The sequence below is a fragment of the Durio zibethinus genome, chromosome 6 (genome assembly GCF_047325235.1).
Source record: "Durio zibethinus cultivar Kanyao isolate XHJ-2024 chromosome 6, ASM4732523v1, whole genome shotgun sequence".
Lineage (NCBI taxonomy): Eukaryota > Viridiplantae > Streptophyta > Magnoliopsida > Malvales > Malvaceae > Durio > Durio zibethinus.
Genome location: NC_143167.1, coordinates 28531056 through 28554538, shown reverse-complemented (window position 1 = coordinate 28554538; position 23483 = coordinate 28531056). Strand labels below are relative to the sequence as shown.

Here is a 23483-nt window from a genome sequence, read left to right as displayed (position 1 = left end):
GAATGTCTTTCTTGTGGTGTAGATGCAAGTGATACAAATGCAAATGTCCTTTTCATGATGCACAAGCAGGTGATGTAATTACGAATATCTCTTTTTTATTTTTTTTATTTGCAAGTCAAATGTCTTTCTCATAATACAAGTGACGCAAATGCAAGATTTTTCAAAAGGTTTAGCATCAAGAATTTGTTATTTTGGATAGAACCTTGAAACTCTAAAACTTTTTTGGAGCCAAATAAATTGGGTTTAAATTTCATTGAAGGTCAGTTAAATTGGGCTTAAAACTTCATTTGGGGCTAGATAAACTAAGTTTAAAACTTCATTAATGGCCAGATAAATTGGGCTTAAAATTTTCTTAAGGGCTAGCTAAACTAGGCTTAAAACTTCATTGATGACTAGATAAACTGGGCTTAAATTTTCTTCAAAGGCCAGATAAACTGAGCTTAAAGATTGAAGGCCAAATAAAAGGGCTTAAAATTTTCTTGAGGGCCAGCTAAATTGGGTTTAAAACTTTATTGATAGCCAGATAAATTGGGCTTAAATTTTATGTAGATTTGAATTTTTCTTAAGAATTGATAATTTATATTAAAAATGAAAAAAATGAAAAATCTCTTTCAATGAATTGGTTGATTTAGCACCCAAAGATTCCTGCTAATTCAAAAATTTAACACTTAAAAGTGATAAAAGGGATATATACTTTTCAGCTAATTCGAACTTATATGCCAACTAATATGGGTTTACGTGCCAATTATATTGGGCTTAACTTTTTATTGGTGCTAATTAAATTGAGCTTAAACTTTATTGGTGCTAGATAATTTGGGCTTACGTGTCAATTAAATTAGGCTTAAAATTTCATTAATGGCCAGATAAACTGAACTTAAAATTTCATTGATGATCAGATAAACTGGCTTAAATTTTCTTTGAATTTGGCAATCCTTATAAAAAATGAAAGAGGTGGGAATTTTTTTTTCAAATGGATGTAATGGTTCTGTAGATAGAGATTTTTATTTATTCAAAAGGTTTCAACACTTGAAGGGAGTAAAAAAGGCATATAATTTTTCATACAAGCTCACAGATGAAACATAAGCTTTTGTGAAAACATGAATTCCTTGAAAATCAAATATATTCAATATTTTTTTTAGTCTCCCAATACGACATTTTGATATATGTCAAGATCAGCTGTAAGGGCTTGAGATTTTAAAAGGTTATTTGAGAAAAAACAACAATTAAGATTTTTGAAATCAACCAATTTCAAACTTCTGTGATTTTGATATTTCAAATCTTTCAAAAAAGTGTGATTTTATCTTTGTTCAGCATCTACCATATTCAACATCAAGAATGGCATTTCAAGGTTTAAAATTAGGCTTAATGGCATTTCAAAAAGGAGTGGCTTTATCTGACCATTAATGAAGTTTTTAATAAATTATTATTAATATCTAATAAATAAACAATAATAACAGTGGGCTCAGACCCAAAAAAAAAAATCGAGTCTTGACTCATGAATTTGATAAAATTCAAACATTTAAATCAAAATCCAAATAAAATTGATGTATACACTTATCTTGCCAATTGCCATATTTACCATGTTATGATTGGGAAGATAGCAACAGAAAGAGAAGAGATGATCAGATTCAATGGTTCACGCATATTCCATCTTTATTTTTCCTTTTTACAGTATAATTATCACCCCTTGTTTCTGGACTCACATTTTCAATTTCTTTTCCCCTTTCAATTTCAGCCCATTCCAAGTTATGGGACCAACATATCATCCCATTGATGCCAACAACTCAAATTCAACGCATTTTTTTCATTACTTCAAGGCTACTAAACACCATCAAATCCAATGCATGCATCTCTCTTTCTCTTTCTCCATCATTTTTTAAGTTGATTTCTCAATTTTGAACGCATGATTTTTATAGCCAACTGAAATATTATTTAATTTTTTGTTCTAGTTTTCTTCGTGTCGAAGAAGGAACTAAAACTCGGAAAAGAGAAGGTTTGGCACAGTGCAGAGCTATGGGTGAAAGGAGACCATTACCCTATGCCTATGGTCTGGCTAAAACCATATCCATTGTGATTGTGATGCGCCACGAAGATCTGATTAAATCAAATAATTAATCACCACGTGTCTTTATCAAATATAAATGCAAAAAGATTGGAGTTTTGGACAACAAAATTATAGAGACTAAGGATTGGAGTTTTGGACAACAAAATTTTATTAAAATTCACGCATAAAACTAAATAACGACTTTAAGCAAGGGAAGGGCCACTCAAAGTGTTGTACGTGGCCAGCTACGTATCACTTGAAAAACTTGGCTTGAATGTCGTTGTGGTTAGGCTTTTTGGCCTTTGTAGCAATTTTTATTTGGTCTATCCACTACGATATTTACTTGAAAATTAGGTACATATGACCAATATTTAATGTAATTTAATGAGATTCATTGTTTTAATTTAGAAGATCAAAATATCTTTGAATTTCTTCAAATTATCCCACAAATGTTAAATATTTTGTGAAATTTTCATGTGGCAGACCAACTTAAGCAATTTTCTTTCTATTCAAGTAAAACAAAAATTTTTTTAATTAATATAAATAAAAATGTTGATAATTCTATATGATATATAAATAACTTGAAAATATTAATCAAATATCACATACACATACGTATATGTTGATTGGATTAACTGTGTTAGATTTTTTTTTTTTTGAAATAACCATGTTAAAATTTTGATTAGGCATAATACATAATTTAAAATTTTCAAAAAGCAAAGTGTATTTTTTTCTTTTCGATACTAATTAGGGTATTTTTATCAAAATTTAGATACCAAATATATAATAAACTTTAATAATTATAATATGCACATCTCCAAGTGGAGCATGCACATTCTCAACAAACCTATTAATTATGAGTAAAATACTATATATCCAGTAGTTCACCTTCAGTTTCTTTTTTGTTTGGCCAAACAGAGATAATAAAAATAAAACAATGTGAACCCAGTATCTTAAGTACAATTCATGAAGTTTCTCATAAAAATGATTAAAAAAAAACATGAAATTTTGGAAATCAAAAGCGGGAAGTTAAATAGAGCTTGTTAAATAGAACATCGATTATACAAAATTTTGTGTGTACATATTTTTTAATTAAATTATTAATTAAAATTTATAATAAATTTATTGATTTTTATTTAATATTTTATATTAAATTTTATCTTGTTAATAAACTGTAATTAAGTTTTGCCCTATTTAAATTATCTTAACATGTTGAAAACAATAAATGATGAAGGAATTATTATTATTATATCTCAATCTTTTGCTTTGATTTAATCTCTTCCTCAAGTGATTTTAAGAGTGTAGTGCTTCACATCCTGATGCTCATTTAAGATTTTATTTTTGAAAACTTTAGTGAAGATGAAAAAATTATTATTATTAAATAAAAGAATTACAACGGTTAAAAATCAAATTCTATGAGAAATTATTATTTTTAAAAATGAGTGAATCATTAGCTTAAACATCATGTTAAATTGTTCATGACAAACAATTATATCACTAACAGCGATTCGTGATTTTAATTTTTTAAAACAAATAAAAAAAAAAAAAAAACCACGCCGTGTTTATCCATTTCCGCACAGAAAAAACGAGGAAATCGAACACTGCCGTTGCCTTTGCATCATGTTAGTAGATCAGAAGTTGCCAAATGGACAATGTCTATCTTGTGATATAAAAAGATTATTATTAAAAAAAAAAAAACACTGAAACCAATTAAGCCGAAATTTCATATTTCCAGAGTCTTCAATTCAATGATTCTAATCCACCTCTTTAAAACCAACCTCCCCCCCTATGTCCAATTTGTCAAATCTCATCTTCATTTCCGGCCATACATTGGACCTACTTAAAATAAATTCACAAATCATGACCCCCTACCTCTAATTGAGAAAAAAAAAAGGTAATCAAATTCATTGTACATCATTTGGCATTTGTCCAAGAGAAGAGAACCCACAGGCTCATGAATTTTCATTTTACTACCACAATTTGCCTACGGGCCCCTCTTTCTTTGTTTAATATATTTTTTAATTTTGTTGTCGCCAATTTTGGATTTTTCTCTTTCTTTTTATTTTGTTTTTGCCGCAAGTCAACCCAACACAACCATGACTCTCTCTTCTTTGTTGGTAAATGAGCTCAAAGAGTCGGCCGAATTTGACTGGTGTTGGGCAATTTCGAGGCAGCTTCGTCAAATCTTCAACTAACTATTGATAGAATTTTGGGTTTAATTCTATTAACGTTAAGCAAAGAAAAATCCAACATTGAATTTATTGGAATGTTGAAATTTTCTTTTTTTTTTTTCACAAATGAAAAAAAAAAGAAAAAACTTAACTAGTTAACAACTTTAGCATAACCCTTTAATGGTTCTTATTATATACTACTATAAGATTTTATTACATCTCATAAGAGGATAAATTAAAGAAGAAATCAAAATAGAAATAGATAATAATTCAGAGGAATTCAAAATTATTTATTATAGCTAATAACTTGCACATGAATAATGGTACATTTTGATTGCTTCATTGAACGATTTAAATACATACTAGTATATCAATTAAATAATTTCATTATTTACTATTATATGAACATATTGAACACCTGTGCATAGCATAAATTTAAATTCATTTATGAGGGTTTTAAATATTTAAAGTACATATATAAGATAGTAATAATTTGAAAAAAAATTATTAATTTCAAGGTTAAAAATCTAAGTTAACATAAGTTTTTTGTAACTATTAAAGCACAGTAAATAACATATTCCAAAATTTGCTTTCACTAAAATTGTTTTAATCACAAAATTTGAATTTAAATGGTTTATTAATCAATAATTTTGAGATTAAATATTTCGAATTTAAATTTTAATTATAATTAAAAAATTGAAATGTGAAGATAAAAGGATAAAAATTAAAGCATCATTTCTGATTTCAAATTATCTGTTAACCTGCTCTTATCCAAATCAATTTAATAAATGAATTGACTTGTTAAGCTACACTTAGTCAATCATTGGTGTGATATCTTCCTAAATTGTAAATCCCATAACAAAATTATGGAAGGAATTGCTCTAATTATGAATCTAATTATGGTGCTACTTTAATTATGTAAGGAAATTGATAAGACAGAAAATAATCTTTTTTTTTTTGTGTGTCAAAAAATGGTTGGACCATAGAAAAGGTGTCAAAAGTAATTATTTTTTTGGGTCTTCTCGGTGCATTCCAAAATTAATTCCAATAATCTAAAATCATGAATTACTTGACAGAGGTAACTTCTTTTCCTTTGTTACTAACATCAATGAAATATCTTATTAAAATGGATATTTAAAAGTTATAGATTTGAAAGAATTTGTGTTTTTAATATTTTTTTTAATTAAGTATAAAAGGTAAAAAATTTAAGAGAAGATTTAAAATTAAAAAAAAAATCAATGAAACAACTTTTTTTTTTTTTTATCTAAATGATCTTATTAAAAAAAGTTTAAGGTATATGAATAAAATTTTAAGCTACAAGTTGACTGAAAGAAAAAGAAAGTGGTGGGAGAGAATTATTATGTAATTCAATAGATCCATGTATGTATATATAAAATAGTGCATAACTATTTTTGGACCGACCTAATTTCACCCTACTTTTACTGGTTTTGAGCTTTAATTTATGAAAGAGGGCCTTTAATTTGTTAAGTGGTTGATGAACAGAAGCAATTGACAAAACCTTTTTAATTAATTAATTAATTCAATTTGCCATTGTTAAATTCTCTAATTCTCCTTATTTGACCTCGATTAGTGCCCAAAAATGAAAAAAAGATTCCTTAATCTTGCCACAAAATCCCTAGTTTATTCTTTATACCAAATGCTAATCCAGAGTCCAAACACTAGTTGCTAAAAATAATTAATTCCTTGATAAAGTATCATTAGCTTTTTCTTGCTTGTTAAATGCTAATCCAATGGGACAAAGCAATCCTTTCAATCCCCTTTTTTTTAGATCAAATTGGTTTATTATGAAAGAGGTAATAAATCTTAAAAAATGGAAAAGAAAACAGTGTAGCTGGATTTCCAAATTCCCAAGCACCCTTAGTTGGGAAACTTTGGAGAATGCATGACCTTTGGGACTAAATACACTTAATCTAAGATAATAAAAGCACACACTTGTCCAACTTGTTCTTTAACAATCAAACTGTCATTTCCCCACTTTTTTTTTTTTTTCTTTTCCTTCAAACCCATTTTTTCTTTTTCATTTAATAAGCTGAGAAAGAAATTATTGTTTTTCTTTTTATTATTTTTCTTTACACAACACTTTGCTTAATAAATATTTCCATTTATCCAACTAATAAATAAGAGTAATGATGTAATGGTGTTCTTTACTAAAAATCAATCATAAAAATGATTTATGATACCATTATCATAATTATAAGAAATAAACACTTAACTTGATATCTATTAAATTTAAATCACATAAAATAATATTTCAACATCAAAATTAAATTATAAATTAATTTAGATTAAATAATTCTTAATTTTAATTAAAAAAAACTACTATTAAAATTTTGCATTTTTTCTTACAAATAAAGTCATAATTGTATTAATAATTTAAAATTTAATTTTTTTTATTTCAAAGGCAAAAATAAATTGAAAAAAAATAAAAAAGGTTAGTAGCCGGTAACCGGGTGTTTGGTTGGACTAAAAAGAAAGAGAGAGAAAAGAGAGGAAAGGAAAGGAAAAGAATAAACAGGCTCTAAGGAAAGATACATTGCATGTAGCAGAAGTTGTCAGTTAATGTATCTGCAACAAAAACATAAAATTAAAATAATAATAATAATAATAATCGAAAATTCTCAACACGACATCTTTTTTCTTTTCTCCAACCAAATAAATAGAACTCTTATGTTCTGTTTTAGCTAACGCAAAACTATTCTTTTTCTTTTTCATCTCTCCTTTCTTACAATCTTTTATTTTTTTTGCCCTACTTGGTGGGGTTTCAGAATTCTTCCTTCTAAACAGCTTCTGATGCATTCAAGCTTTCAACGGTTATACTTGATCTGCGTTTTCCTAGCGTTTTCTCTTGTTGGGTGTTGCGTTTTGGGGTTGGAGGCTTCTCAGAAAGGTTTCTTCTTTGAGATTCAATCATGCCTGCTCTTGTTAATTACGGTGGTAAGCTTTTTTCCTTTTCTTTTCTTCTTTTTAGTGGGTGAAGATTGGCTTTGAATTTATAGATCTGTTTATAATTCTTAGATTGATGATATTATTAAGCTTTATATGGAGATCACGTGTAAGAATAGTCTTGTTGATATAGATATTAAGATACCCGTTTTTGGGTCTTTATGCCTGATCTAATAACGCACCAAAGAGACATGACTTTGATTTTGAAGTCATGGTTTTGTTGGTTTTAGCTACCGTTAGTTTTGAGCAAGAAATCGAAGACAAAGGATTTAGGAGTAATAGTTGTGTGAATATGTCTTGTGAGTATTGGATCCTTGAAGATTTGCATCAAAGTTGGGAGCTTTTACCAAAAATAATTTGTAAATTTTATTAAAAGAATGAAGCTTTATCTATTTATATGCCCCCCTTGGTTGTCTTTTGTATTATTATTTTTGGAAGGAAAAAAGATATTGTTGTGGGGATATGTCTTTCTGCTAACTTTTTTTGGAAATATTCTTTGGGTTGTTTTAGCTTATTGTAGTTCTTGTTTATTGGAATTTCAGGTGATGATGATTTCTATGCTGGGGGGTCTTTTTATACAAATTCCACAGACTTGGGTAGATTATGTTCAATCAGTTCCCAAGTGGATGTGTACTGCCCTCCTCGTAAAAGAGCTCGTATTAATGCCCCATTTTTCTTTGGGGAAACTGAGCTTGAGCAGAATAAGCAACCATCAATCGATGTCCTTCCTGATGAATGCCTTTTTGAGGTCTTCAAACGCCTTCCTGGGGGCAGAGAAAGGAGCTCCTGTGCTTGTGTCTCAAAGCACTGGCTTATGCTTCTGACCAGTATTCGTAAGGGCGAATATGAGTCATCAAAGGTGGTCAAGGAGAATATTGATTCGGTTTCTGATGATGTTGAGATGATCTCATCTGATGAAGATGATGGGCATCTTACTAGGTGCTTGGAAGGGAAGAAAGCATCTGACATGAGGCTTGCTGCCGTTGCTGTTGGAACAAGCGGTCATGGTGGGCTGGGAAAGCTTTCTATTAGGGGAAGCAGCTCTTCACATGGAGTAACTAATTTTGGGCTATCTGCGATAGCCCGAGGTTGCCCTTCTCTCAAGGCACTTTCTTTGTGGAATGTCCCACGTGTTGGAGATGAAGGTCTGTCTGAGATAGCTAGAGAATGCTATTTGTTGGAGAAGCTTGACCTTTGCCAGTGCCCTTCAGTTTCAAACAAGGGTTTGATTGCAATCGCTGAGAACTGCCCTAATTTGACCGCTTTGAGCATTGAATCTTGCCCAAAGATTGGTAATGATGGCCTCCAAGCTATCGGAAAGCTTTGTCCCAAGCTGCAGTCCATATCTATCAAGGACTGCCCTCTTGTTGGGGATCATGGAGTTTCGAGTCTGTTGTCATCCGGATCTTCTGTCCTTTCAAAGATTAAGCTTCAGGGTTTGAACATCACAGATTTTTCTCTTGCTGTGATTGGGCACTATGGCAAGTCTGTGACAAATCTAATGCTCAGTGGTCTACAAAATGTGAGCGAGAAGGGATTTTGGGTCATGGGTAATGCTCAGGGTTTGCAAAAGTTGGTTTCTTTGATGATTACTTCTTGCTGGGGGGTAACAGATGTGAGTCTTGAAGCCATGGGAAAGGGATGCGCAAACCTGAAGCAGATGTGCCTTCGCAAGTGTTGCTTTGTTTCTGATGATGGATTGGTGGCTTTTGCCAAGTCTGCAGGTTCTCTTGAGTGCCTGCAATTGGAAGAGTGCAACAGGGTCACACAATCCGGGATTATAGGCGTCGTCTCAAATTGTGGATTAAAATCTCTTACCTTAGTAAAGTGCTTGGGAATTAAGGATATATCCTTGGAAGCTCCTTTATCCTCCCCCTGCAATTCCCTTAAATCCTTGGCTGTTAGGAACTGCCCAGGTTTTGGGACTGCCAGCCTGGCCATGGTGGGAAAATTGTGCCCTCAGCTCCAGCATGTAGATCTGAGTGGGCTTTATGGCATCACTGATGCAGGTCTTCTGCCTCTTCTGGAGAGTTGTGAGGCAGGACTTGTGAAGGTGATTCTGAGTGGTTGCTTAAATTTGACTGATGAGGTAGTTTTGGCCTTGACCAGGCTACATAGCGGAACCCTCGAGTTGCTCAATCTTGATGGTTGCAGGAGGATTACTGATGCAAGTTTGGTGGCAATTGCGGACAGATGTGTTTTCCTCAGTGATCTGGATGTGTCAAGGTGTGCAATTAGCGATTCTGGTGTTGCTGCCTTGTCTCATGCAGAGCAATTCAATTTGCAAGTACTTTCTTTTTCAGGTTGTTCCGGAGTGTCAAACAAAAGCATGCCTTTCCTGAAAAAAATGGGCAAGACCCTGGTGGGGTTGAATCTCCAGCACTGCAATTCAATCAGCAGTCAAATTGTTGAGCTGATTGTAGAAAGCTTGTGGAGATGTGACATCCTTTTCTAATCAAAGATAGAAGGCTGTTGAGCCTGATCTGAACAACTAAATTTATGGCATAAAAGATGGTAGAAATATCAAACTCATAGTCAGCTCACACGGGTAGCAACATTCATTACAGTTTTTTGGTCCAACAAAGTGGTCATGCTGGTTACTCTATGACTTGGTGTTTTCCTGGGGCTTTGGCTCTTTGGTAGATGGCCTATCCATCCCTATTTTTTGCAGGCTTTCTTGATGCGGGAATGTCTGTTGCAACTATCAAGCCCCCAGTTACCGGAGGCAGTTTCATAGCCATGGTTCCTGGAGAATTCTGTCATTAAGTTATGGTTTTATGTTTCCACTCATGATCATCATAGCTTTTGGTTCTAATTTGCTGGATGTATCACTACTCGGTGTTTTAGCTTTGTCATACAGTTCTTTATTAGAATGCTTGACTAAGCTTTCTTTGTTTTCAGTCCTATGGAGTCTGTTGTTTGGGTCAGTCCATCTTTAGTTTTAAGCTTTTTTTTAAGGGTCTTCCAGTTTTTTAAACTTCTGCAGGGGTCCTTCTGTGTTCCTTTTGTTGGTGTCTTTATAGTGGTTGCTTTGAGCAGTTCTATGTTTGGGTGCCGCAGATTGTTAGGCTTTGGCTATGGCAGTGGATCCATCTCATCTGCCATAACAACCTTCATTTTGGTTGTTTTTTTCATCCAAGAGTCCTAGTCTTGTAGGCTTTTCCTTGTATGTGAATTGTACAACTGCAACTACTCTGTTATAATCAATGAAGCATCATATTCCCTTTTTCTTATTTCGCTTTATGATTAATGATTGTAGAACCATGCTGCAACTATGGAACAAATTTGGAGCTTGAACGTGGTGATGAATATCTGAATTTTCTTTAAACGATAAAATTTAAACTAATCTCTTTTGTTTTGGAAAGCTAATGTGACAAACTAGCAATTCCATCAAAAGCCAATCACAACTAAGAAACATCCTGATTATTCTGCAGTATGAAAGATTTGCCTCGTGAGGTTTTAACCTAAAAAACATTGTTAAGCCGTACCCATTTCTCAGACGGTAGATATGTATATAAAAAATTGTCCAGGCCTACCCTGCCCCCTTGTTGGGTTCGACTCCTCTCCACTCTCCTCTCTATTTTGTCCAAATAATGACTTCTGATTTACTTCACTGTCAAAGGAGGCTGTGCCTGTATAATTAATTTTATTATGTCTGTTTATTCCATCATAATCCAGACTTTGTTGGGAGGCGATTTGCTTTGAGATTTGAGAATACATGCTGCTACATATTATCCATTATCTATATTTTCCATTCCCAGATGGACAGTTGGATACCATATATAATAACGTAGTACTAGTATAATTCTTTCATTACCGTGTTCTATATTCTTCAATTATAATAGGCAAGTTTTATTTGAACAACTCTGATAAGATTTGCAGGGATAGTCTTAAACTTTGTTAAGCTTAAGCTTCTTTCATGATGATAGAAGAGTCCATTCTTTCACATTGATAATCCCGATAAGAGGATTAAAAATCAATTAAGTAGAAATGAATATTTAAATGTAACAATGACTCCCTTGAAATTTCTTACATCTCAACTTGCCAGCAGCGGATCCAAGGAAACGGAAGAAAGAAATATAACCCAAGAGTTTCAACTAGTGTTCAATAGAAGTGAGTTTTTGACTCTTTGGGTGGTAGCGGATTATTAATTGAGCTAATTGGAGCAGACAGATTGAGACACAGAGGTGTGGCAAAAATGCGTCAATCAAAAGGACAAAAAAATAAAAAGTGCTGTTGGATGGAGATAATGGAGAGGCAGTGTTCCAACTCTTCCCATGATTCCAAAGTTGCAGCGGTCAGTTCCTCAGCGTGGTCCATGGTTGCGGCTCGAGGGAGGTGCATATGCCAGCATCAAGAAAAGTATATTTTTTTGTTTGATTTCTTCCTTTGTTGAAGTCATGGGAAATGAACAAAGGAAAGAAGTCAAAGAGAGAGACATGGAAACTTGAATCAAAGTAAATATATTGCCAACTAATGTTCCTGGATACTGGAAGCAATCTTTTATCCGTGTATATATACAGTATATACTATATAATAAGAAATCGAAATCACTGTTTCAGAACCTTCGTTCTCGAGACCTGTAAACGGTATGACGATGTCGAGCTGATCACTCACTTTCGTCTTGAAAATTAGTTCCCTTTACACCGAAAGGATAGAAAATCTCATTCACAACAGTACCATAGCTGCACCAAGAATAATCATTTCATGCACTGTTTAAAAGAAAAACAAAATACAGTGAATATTTAGGCATTTGCATCTTATGAGAGACCATTTTTGTGCTTTAATTTGGATAGTTACTTAGTATGAATAAGGCCTCATATCACTATATCAGTAGGAAAAAGAGAAAAGGAATGTTACTGTTAGCTTTCCCCATTAATAATGAGAGATAGCAAGAGAGGCAGTGCATTAAAATTTATAATTTAGAGCTGCATTAATGTTTATGGCACTAGAAGTAGAATAAATATAGCAGATACAAATATCAGCACCGTTCGAAAGAGAAAGGGAGAGGGAGAGAGCGAGAGACAGCAGATTGCAATGAAAGAGCTTCCTAGTTTACAATATAAGGATGCTAATGCCTAAAAGTAATAGGGCGATCGAGATTCTACACCACGAAGTTATAAAATGTAAGCTGACAAGTTTAAGGCTATAACTTTATTTACATCAATCTTTACTCAAGGTTGGAAGAACTTATCTCCACATTTGCATTTCCAGGCCAGCAGATAATAGCTTTCATCACCTTGATATGTAGAACTTCGACCGTTTCTATGGTGGGGAGAAGCAACTAAAGCTGCCATGCAAGGTCTGCAACTGAAGCACCTGTTGACACACTTGGGAGGCCTTGAACCCAGAACCATTGTCTCTTGCTTGGAACTGTCATTAGCTGTTACTGCCAAAAAGTTATCCAGGAATAAATGCTACACCGATTAACAACACAACATAGAATCTTGCTGTGTAGAAATGATCAGCTTGAGTAAGTTTTAAATGCATGTCTTTTCTTTTTTTTTTTACCTGATCTGGAGGGGGAAAATGCAAGGTAAAAGATGACCATAACGCTGACTGCAATCTTTAGCTCAACTGGGTGGTGTTTGAACGAAGCCATCAGTCTTGTCTAGGAGTAGTAAAAAAGAGAAATATGAATTGCAGCAGCAGCAGCATAGAGTTTAGGCAGCTTGTTTTGATTGTTTCTCAAGGAAGGAATTGAGGAAAGACAAGTTAATATTAAATGCAAAGCGGGGAAGATGGGTTTTGCCTGTAAAAAGAAGCATCTCTCGTCACTCAAAGAAAAATACAATGCATCCCTGATCAGAATTTGAGAGGGTCCCATAGAATAACTTTAAAAAATTTTTGAAGTCTCTCCATCAGGAAATAGTTACTCTGTCTTCGTGTCTCGGTGAATTGACTGAAGTTACATCTTCTTTCATCTTTTGTAAGCTGACTTGACTCCCCTCTGCTATTTTTTTTTTTCAAATCGTTGAAACGAAACCTCTCTCTGATTTGAAGATTAAAGAAATATAAGTACTAAAACCCACCATTTTGCTTTGATTTATGGATTGTTTAATTCATGGTAACAGCAAATAAATGGATACATCGATCTAAATAGAAATGCTCCAATCCAAAATTATTTTCCTATATTCCGTGGTGAGACCAAGCCATGTCTTAGTAATAGCATTTAATTCGCATGGAAAGTGGAAAACCAAAATCTAAAAAAGCCTAAAACTAGAGGCTCAATTAAGGTCTCAAAGCCTCCCAAACTTGGGTTTGGCATGGATACAAATTAGGTCTTCGAGGAAAAGTCGGTGTCCCTCAACACAATTGGGCAGAAAAAGTCCTAATAACCTAATTAAGCTATACCTACGATCCAGGACCAGCTGACTCCATTGCTAATATGCTAAGAGACTGTACGTGGTTCCACTAAAAAATAATTCAGCTCATAGCCGAACATTAGGACCGCAATTTTATCACATACATCTTATGATTGATGTATATATGGATGAAGCAAATAATCTTTAAGAGAATATCATACAGCCGGATTTTGAAATTTATTAAATATCTCAAATTTTATTCGAATATTTGATTTAATAATTAATACATATATTTTTTTTAAACCGAGCTTTCTGTTAACTAAATCAAATCGGTGGAAAAAGCTGAGCTTTTGTTACAACACAAGAGCAAGTTAACAAAGTGGATGTCAGAAGGATGAAGGGCTTTAATTTATGGATTATTTATTCTACATTGGATCAAAGTACCAATACTACTTAATTCACACTGGCTTTCGGGAAAGGGTTCGAAAATACAACAAAATCTGAGTGTTGGCGCTGCCAATGTCACATACATGTCTTTTTAGGAAACAAAACACTAACAAAGTAGAGACCAGACCTCGCATATCTTCCGGACAACATCAAGTGACAAAAAGAAAATCAAATTCATTGTCATAGTTACTGACTAGCTCCATGTTTATATATATAATGAAGGGGAGTTTCAAAATACTTTAGTTACTGTTAAGAGATATATTGGTTGTTGAAATGGTTGATATTGATAAAAGATATGTAAACCGACTTCTTGTTAGGGGTTTCAAAAAAGGTTTTGTTGTTGTTAAATGTTATCTTAAATTTTTTTAAAAAATTATAGTTATAATCTAGTATTATATTTATATAATTATTAAATAATTAGTTAGCAACTTAAAATATAACTAAAAAATCAAATTTATATAATAAGACATGAATCTAAAATTTCAAAACCCTTCTCCTTACCACTAAGACAAAACTTGGTATCTCAATATCAAATTTGTGTGCATGTATGTATTTCTTGTTATACAACCGAACCGGTAAATTTTTTTTTATTATTGTAGTTAAATTAAGGAAGAAGCATGAATCCAAGATCTTCTAGTATCTATCTCAGTATTATTTTTGATGATTTTTTTTTTTTTTTTTTGCTTTTATTTTGGTTGCAAGTTAAAACCCAAAATGCCAGAAAAGTCAGAAGTGGCACAGATCTCCCTTAAATACTAAAGAATTCACAATATCAGAAGGCTATTTAATGATAGACATAGGAAAAAATGCAGACCACATGGCTGATACCTTCTGAAGGGTATTCTACAGGTAGCCCTGTTGGCTATAATAGTAATAGTCTAGTACAAGTTGCTTCTGCTAACTCCAAATGTTGCTTGTTTGACAAATGTTGGTCATAACCTTTTTTCAACGAGGGCAAATGGCGATTTCTAAGGAAAAACAAAGATAACAAAAAATTATGCAACCTGACTGACTTTCAAGTTTTGAAGATTCTCTTAAACATACCCGCCAACTGTTGCAACGGACGCGGTAGAGCTATTCATCCAATAATTATAGATTAGAAGTCTTTGTAGTTGAAACATGTTTTAAATTCAACTATATTATTATATTTATATATTATCTGATTGGAGTATGGGAACAGCGTTGCCAGCAGTAGAAAACAGTGCTGAAGATTGCTGCTAATCTAGTGAACCGCCAATGGTAGTACATAACAGTGAAAAGAAAACTGAAATGAAATCCAAGGAGTGACGAAGACGGAGGCTCCACTTGCGGCCAAGACATTAACACGTGATCCTTTCCTACAAAAAGATCTAAATGCAAGGGTAATGGGCCTGCCTAGGAGAAAAGAAGTGGGGGAAGAGACAAACATATATCAACATGGAGTAATAAATTCTTTTGGTCCTGCATCTGGCAATGACTTAACGATCCAAAACTCGGAAAACTATATGTACGCAGCAGACAATTTTATAGCAAGACGGCAGGTTGGTGAAGCTTAGCAGTGGAATGGCTTCCTTGGGCCCTACTGCTCCCTGATTTGCATCACATCGACACAAAAGGGATCAGCAAGTGATTGTTCTATGAAGACTGGGATTTGGAAGACCCTCCTTTGGTTTCGAGATGATATTTTCTAGTTTAGCACACAAGTTCTTGTAGAACTGCAAAAAGGAAACACAAGTAGTAGATCAATAATTTGCTGATTGGCATTCATTGAAAATTTACTGCGATATCAAATATGAACATGCTAACATACCTGTAAAAAACAAACACTAGGACAAGTCAATGAGCAATTAATTGCCTGCCTTGTCCAAGTCAGAAAAAAAGTTTTAGCAAAACTGTAAGGCGAAGATTGGTGTAGCCCGTAGGGTTGGCAGCTAAGAAACAAGACTAGCCACATGCATATTGTACGATGAAATAAGAAAATTACAAAGATGAATTACTAGAAACTAAAATGACTCCGCCATAGGAAATTTACCGCAACGAGTCGGGTCGGATTTTTATTTGTCATAAATTTAATTTGATTTTATAAATTTAATATTTGAATTTAATTTAATATTAAAATATTATTTTTAATATTTAAATTTGATTTAATATGTATATGCTAAATTCCTAATTAATTTAATCAGACTTAAAATTAATAAAAATATTAATTTTTAAAATAAAATATTATTTTTAATTTAAAATAAAAAATTAAATAAATAATAAAATATAAATATAAAATTAAATAAATAATAAAAAATAATATATACCGGACAGATCGAGACGGATGAAATGGGTTTGTATAAACCCGACCTCAATTCTTTTTAAATATTTAATTTGATCCAAAATTCAATTTAAAAAAATGATCATTTAAAATAAGTCAGGTTAGAATCCATCGAATATGGGATTTAATTACCAACCCTATCCTTGTTGCATAAAACAAACGAGAGAAAATGTTAGAAAGAGACGTTGCAGTCTCATGCAAAGAAGATCGATAGCACCGGCATAAATGGTGCAAGGTACATGTTGAAATCGAAGAAGATGAAAATGGCTCAAAGGAAGGCAACTAAGATCATGAGAAAACACAGCAGTATTTAGCCTTTTACAAGAGCATAACGAAAATTAAATTCCTCTAACAAGCCAAAAATGTAGCATTTGGATGACCAATTTGTGAGAATTGACACTGTAACCCAATTCCTATTTTTATTTAATTTCTGTTGCATGTAGCCCATAATCAATTTTAAGGTTCGAGAGACCTAAGACTAACACAATGACAATAGAAGTGTAGCACAATATTCTAAAATATGAGGATCAAGACACATGCAACCTTGTGATATTCAAGAGTTATCTTCAGCAGCTTTTCAAACATCTACCATGAACAGGGATGTTGCAACTTCAAAAACCTATATAAGAGACATAAAACTAACTTCAAAACAAAAGTCAGATTGAAATTCACCTGCCAATATAAACAAGCATTACTTACCAAATCATAGAAAAATTCTAGGCATCTACCTCCAGGACAACCGCAAATTGCCCAACCTGATTTCCAGATACTCCCTCAAGTCTTGTCGCAGTCAGAAGGATCAAATTTTAAGGAAAACAAAATAATATAAAGATAGTACACTTATACACAGATGTTCTTTAGCACTATGAAACATGGCCACCCAATCAAACCATTGGGAGTGACCCCAACATCACTTGCATTGCTAGGAACAGAAAGAAGCTTAATTAACCTAGACAGTGTTATTTCCTCATTAAACCTTTTCCATACATACTAATATTAGGCAAAGTGAATGAATACATTTTGTATGGATGCTTATCTTATGCCGATGGTATTACATTCACAGAATTATTTCTGAGAGTGTCGTTGAGAAGTATTCAAGATCAAAATTAACTAAGTGCCTACTACAGAGGAGCCATTCAAGGGCTTCTTTATCAGCATGTTAGCATTCCTAGGTAGTTTTTATTTACTTTAGAAGAAAAGTAAATAATAAAATAATAAAATGGGGAAATGAACTATTTCCCTAAAAAGATAAATTGCTCCATTTTGTGGAAAAGTCTCTAAAGCTATGTTGCTCTGACTCTTCATTTTCCTTAAAGTGACCGTGTCGAGGTACAATCCTCCCAATATATGAAAAAACTTAGAAAAAATTGAGCATACCCATGTCGGATATATATAAATATATATATGCCCATATCCAACACTCATCCCCAAGTCCGACTGTCCGAGTAACATAGCTCTAACTAAAGCATACCACTACTGAAGAGCGACCTGCATTTTGTCAATAAGATATGTTTACAAGTCATACCATGTAATTACCGGTATGAACCTTGTGATGCATTGATTCTGCAACAGCTTCAACACTTGAGATTATAACTCTTGCTGGTTTGTGTGATACAAAACGAGTTTGCCGTTTAACATAACCCTGCCAAAGAAAAAGCATGGTTGATACCTTGTACGCTAGCATTAAACAATATAAACATTTCATTCTCTCAATGTAAATTACCAGCAAACATCATATACAGGCATTGATAAAAAGAGACATGATTATCACCCCACCCACCCTTTCTCATTGACTGAATATTAGGCAAGATAATAGCAACTCAATATGCTTTTCATATTTTAGGCAGCATAACTTGCTACAAAAGTATCAGCTATAACCAACCAACAACCATGATGCGAAGAGAGAGAGTTCATTATGCTTTGAGGTGAAGTAAAATAACGTAAAAGATCTCATGTTAGCAACGCTAACTTATGAAACCACAACAATATGAACAATTGACTGATAAACTAGGAAATCAACACCGAATGTAATTTCATATGACAGCAGAAAATACTGACTAATGCTCTACCTGTTGCCTGTCAAACAAAGCTGACAGATTCAAGCCTTGTGATAGTGTAATCATCTCAAAGGCATTCATTCATATTCAGGGGACCCCCCTCATCGACTACAGCCTGCTAAGGCACGTACTAGTCCTGCAAAATACCAGTGATTACTCGGAAAAGATAAATATAGCAAGGATAAAAATCTAGAGAACAGGGTCTCAAGACTATCAGGTTGCATTTAAAATACTTTAACACTATTAAAATCAGTAAGCTAGCGTCAGAAGATCTCTTAGGTCAAAAAGAGGAACTACAAAGAACAAAAGAATGAATTCCCCACCTCAATGTCATCAAAAACTGCACTTAAACTATCCAAATTCACTTTTTCTTCTCTAATTCTCACAGGTGCGTAATGCTTCTGAAACCATGGATCCTTCTTAATTCCTTCAATTTGAATACGCTGCAGTATTACAGGAACCAGTTAGAGAAATTGCGGAGAAAAAGGCATAAAAACAGGTCTTAAGTTTGCATTATTCACCATGCTCCATCAAACTAATGCCTACCATCACATATTGAAGAGTTTGGGAAAAACTTGTCACAAAGGATAGTGTTTTAGAAATAAAATAAAGCTTACTAAGACCAGATCTAAGGAAATTTTATTCTTTGATTCTAATGCCTGAACTACCAGCCTTTTACAAAATGCAAGGACATTTCATAAAAAACAAACTCTTGGTCTATTCATTTTATCGTTGCAAGGTCAGTGCTTTGTCTGGAGGATCCTGATCGTTAGGTTCTTTAATATACTGAGCATCCACCAGATCCAGAGTGGTAGGCATTAAAGCATTCTTGAGCTGAGTAATTGCTTCTAATGGGATGTCAAATCCAATGCATTGAGTAGTTCAGGCTTTCGAAAAATATTTGGCAGTCATGGACCTAGAGGATAATGCAATGCATATGACGTAATAATGATGGCATTCAAATAAACAAAAGCTAGAGCTCAACAGTAAGCTAAATATACCCACAGTTCTAGAATTGGGAACGAGGATCTTCTGTATTAATGATTTTGCCCCAGGAGAAAACCAAAATGGGCAAGAAAATTGAGCAGCGTTAATCTGCACATTGAATAGAGGAACAGTCAGAAGTTTCAGAGTTATATCAATGCACTTACTGTATGCTTACATGATACACATTAAGTTCAATTAAGGTGGTTCCACTAAGCAAGACAGACTAATGGGAGGATTTTCAAGAGTGACAAATGGTTAAATATTTTGGGTTTGCAGCCTCCATTATTCTATATGCAAAGACACGTGATTTTCAGTTTCAGCGCAGGACGCAAGTCTGACAAAGAAAATTATAAGAACATAATATGAAACAAAATGGGAACATAAATAAGATTGGAAGCATTCATTGCAACACAAAAGAATGGAGGAAAAATATGCAGTGCATTGCAGCATAACCGTACACAAATAGCTCAATAGAAGTCGATGTCTGCAAATGTTGGAAAAATTATTTACTCACAAAGAAGCAGCACGTTGCAAATTAATAATATATTAATTGTCAATCATGCAAAAATGATGGTATCTAACCTTTTGGTACAGGGTTGGAAGGTCTATCTCGTTAAATGGATGATATCCAGCCATTATAACAAAGAGAATCACTCCACATGACCACACATCAGCCGCTGCACCATCATAACCATGGTTGCTGAGAACCTGATGGGCAATGGTTTACCGTGAGAAATTCAACTACACAAAAGAAACCTAAAGATACGCATGTCTTTAAATGTACTGATGCACGTTTAAACATTAAATGCTTGGAATTTACGGCCACGACTAGCTCTAAGCAACTAAGAAACTACAGAAATTAGTAAACCGACATGATGACAAACAAAAAGTCAACAACTACAACTGCCAAAGATATTTAACAACTTACGAGGAAGATAAAATATCAAAAGACATAAACTGAATAAAAGTTATTAGCCAACTGCTTATCAAGAAAAAGCCTGAAAGCCTTAACCAATTTTCCTTGGTTTCCATTCTTTAATTTAATTCAGCAGTAACATCTCTGTACCCGAGGCATCTCAGTCGCCACCCCCAATAATTCCTAGCAAACATTTACAAACAAATGATAAGAGTATTTTAGGGATCTTATTAGTCTCTGTGCAGTCTTGGCATATGTAACATGATGCTGATTAATATGTATTTATTGACTCAGCACTTATAATAATTGAGAAAAGGTATGTTCAACCAATGAATGGATAGTTATTTGATGCAGCAACAGAGCAAGGGCAGCAAAGGCAAAGATCCAGGGATATTAGACAAAAGTTTTAATATTTTTACATTTTGCCCTCACTAAATTGAAAAAGAAGAAATATAAAAGAGAAAGATTTAAAAATATTATAAAGAATAGATATAGTTTAGTAAAAAAAATTGACTCATTTGAAAAGAAAATAAAATATTATATGTAAATATTAATACATTTTGACTTATAAATAATTATTTCATGTAAGTCTCATCTGACTAACTTAAATCACAATCTAAAATCACTTTTTTCTTCTTTGCCCTTATCTGTCTATTCTCCTCTCTTTTCATTTGCAGACTTCTTTGTTTTCTAATAGGAAATATCATTATATTATTATAAAAGTGTCCAAGTCAAGTATAAAATAATAAAATATTTGTAAAAAAAAAATGCTTAAATTAAAGTTAAAATAATCTTGTATAATAAAATATAGATAACGAGTAAAATAAAATTACGACAAAACACTCATGATACAAAAATTTATTTTTAACATATCAAAATATTTTCTTCTCTTGTTATTTTTCTTTTATATTGATAATGTGATAATGTGTTTTTTTAACATTATTTAGAATTTATAATAATATGTATTTGATGTAAAATAATGTTGTAGAGATGTATCTTAACAAACTTGCAGAGATGTAATCTAACAAAATCTAAAATTTAGCAAAAAAACTAGTATCAATTTTAAAATTATTAAAAAATTAAAAAATATATAAAAGTAGTTTGTTGTTGGTCCAATTTTTTATTTTCATATCTTATCTTATGTCTTAAAAACTATAGAAAAATTAAATTAGTATTTGATTTAAATTAGTCAAAGACAAATATCATTTAATAAGAAAAAGTGAATTTTAAAGGAAATATCTGAAATTAAATAAAATTATATATCTTTTAACATTGACAATGAAAAAAAAAAAGTCATACATTTTCTACTTATGAAAACTATTTAACTCAAATATATAGTATTATTTTCATTTGAAAAATGATAATATTATGTGTTTGTGTTTATTTGATATTTAGATTTTAGATGTATTTAATATTATAAGTTTTTGTTATATTAATGTTAATTTCTATTTAAACTTTTTATATATTTGATATTGTAAAAAATATTTAAAATTATTTTATTAAAATTATGTTTTACATTTAGAAGACATTACCTTTACATTAAATAAAAAATTTTAAGTAAATATATTACATAATAAATTTGCTCCCACTAAAAAAAAAATCCTGGATTCGTCAATCACAGCTCATAGAAGCTCTGAAATATTATGCAGCTAAAGATTTAAAATCCTTAGGCTTAGATTTGAATTACCAAGGAATTATGAATTCAACTGCATATGTATCCCCTCCTCGGTGTGCTGCAGGCTGCAGGCTGCAGGCTGCAGGTTTCTCTTGTCCCAAACACTTAACAGTATATAACAATATGAAATTGGATTTACATTAGACAACCGTAGTTTGAAGGGAAAAAATAACCCCCAGAAACCTTTAGTTGCTTGATTTTGGAAAAGTGATGTAATCTAGCTTTTCACTAAATAAATTCAAAAAGCCAATAGAAAAATAGCTATAAAGCTTATCAGTCAACTTGCATCTCTTGAGCCAAAGAGTTTCATTAACAATCTTGTGTCAAAACAGTGTCGCTAGAACAGGTCCAAGCAGGGGATTTAGATGTGACAACTTATAATTGTTATAAATCATTAATTTGTGGTTCGTCTACACTTTTGATTTAGATTAATATTAAAATTTATTTTTTATTTAGGATGAAATATTTAATATATTTAAATTTTAAAAAATTTTAATAATAATATTTAACTTATAAATTTATTAATTAATATGATATTTATTTTTAACATAATCAATTTTAAATAATAATATGTGAGAAATTAAAAAAAATTTAAATATCATATTAATTTATAAAATTATAATTACGAATTACATTAAAATTTTTTTAAATTTAGATATTCATAAAAATATTATATTATAATTTATAGGTTATTTATGATTAATAATTATTTTGATTTTAGTGTTCAAAAATGGATTGCGTTAAAATAGTGGGGTTTAACACATCAATGACATACGCTTTCTTTTTCTTTTTCTTTTTTTTTTTTTTTCTTAATGGGCTTTGTGATTTGGCCTATGATGAAGAAATGAGGAAGAAATGAGGAAATGACCTTCATTTCTTCTTTTACTTTGACAGTTGTGAGAAAAACATAGGCTAATCTAAAAGTTATAGAGAATAATAATGAGCAAAAAAACAAAAAGTTTGAAAAGTATAGAAAAGGACAAAAGGCGTAATTAAACCCCATGACCCAAAAGATATCACATGCAAAATTGTATTTAGGGCGAACCTCTTGTCTCCTATGTGGCCAGCTCAGCCCAGGCCTACTAACACACCCTTTGTTTTTTTTTTGTTTGAAACAAGGCCTACTCAAACACTTGACAAAGCAGGAATCCTAAAGTTTAGCCGGACATAGATTTTAAAAAGTAGTTCCTATGATTTTTGTAAAGATTAAAAATGGCAGGCACCGTTAGAATTAAGACTGTACCAATATTTTAAATAAAATTAAAATCTTATGCAAATAATATTTAAGTAAAATTTTTATATTAATCTGAGTAGATATTATAGGAGGACAAGTGCTATAAAGACATTTTTGAGATTACTATATTAAATAATTTTAAATGGCTTCAAAAATAACAAATTAACTGTCAAAATTTTTTTTTTGAAATACACAAAAATAAGTCACTTCTTTTATATAATAAAAATAATAAAGTACGTATATTTATATAATTAATTGAGTAATTAATGATTATATCATAATTAAAATATAATTATTAAATAATCAACTAACAAATTAAAATATAATTAAATTATTAAATTCACATATACAATTAACTATTTTAATAAAACCAAAATTACTGTA

At 32.0% G+C, this 23483-nt stretch overlaps 2 protein-coding genes and 1 pseudogene across 2 annotated transcripts; 1 reads left to right on the top strand and 2 right to left on the bottom strand.

Moving 5' to 3' along the window:
- The first annotated feature begins 6919 nt into the window (after positions 1 to 6919).
- Positions 6920 to 10412, top strand: LOC111284923 (EIN3-binding F-box protein 1-like). The gene is made up of 2 exons (XM_022874030.2): positions 6920 to 7170; positions 7722 to 10412. Exons 1-2 carry the CDS (start codon positions 7146 to 7148, stop codon positions 9632 to 9634), a joined length of 1938 nt encoding a protein of 645 aa, XP_022729765.1. The 5' UTR covers positions 6920 to 7145; the 3' UTR covers positions 9635 to 10412.
- Positions 10413 to 10534: 122 nt separating this feature from the next.
- LOC111284924 (EPIDERMAL PATTERNING FACTOR-like protein 8) lies at positions 10535 to 14223 on the bottom strand. Its single transcript, XM_022874031.2, has 2 exons — positions 12691 to 14223; positions 10535 to 12568 (listed from the first exon to the last, which is right to left on the bottom strand). Exons 1-2 carry the CDS (start codon positions 12779 to 12781, stop codon positions 12354 to 12356), a joined length of 306 nt encoding a protein of 101 aa, XP_022729766.1. The 5' UTR covers positions 12782 to 14223; the 3' UTR covers positions 10535 to 12353.
- Positions 14224 to 14476: 253 nt separating this feature from the next.
- LOC111284418 (CBL-interacting protein kinase 24-like) lies at positions 14477 to 22868 on the bottom strand (annotated as a pseudogene).
- Positions 22869 to 23483: the final 615 nt, after the last annotated feature.

Excerpts from the sequence above, each read along its gene's own strand:
- LOC111284923 (XM_022874030.2), top strand. The coding sequence starts at position 7,146 with ATGCCTGCTCTTGTTAATTACGGTG. Across the intron at positions 7,171-7,721 it reads TGCTCTTGTTAATTACGGTG|GTGATGATGATTTCTATGCT; the intron begins GTAAGCTTTTTT and ends TTGGAATTTCAG.
- LOC111284924 (XM_022874031.2), bottom strand. The coding sequence starts at position 12,781 with ATGGCTTCGTTCAAACACCACCCAGTTGAGCTAAAGATTGCAGTCAGC. Across the intron at positions 12,569-12,690 it reads ATTTTCCCCCTCCAGATCAG|TAACAGCTAATGACAGTTCC; the intron begins GTAAAAAAAAAA and ends ACTTTTTGGCAG.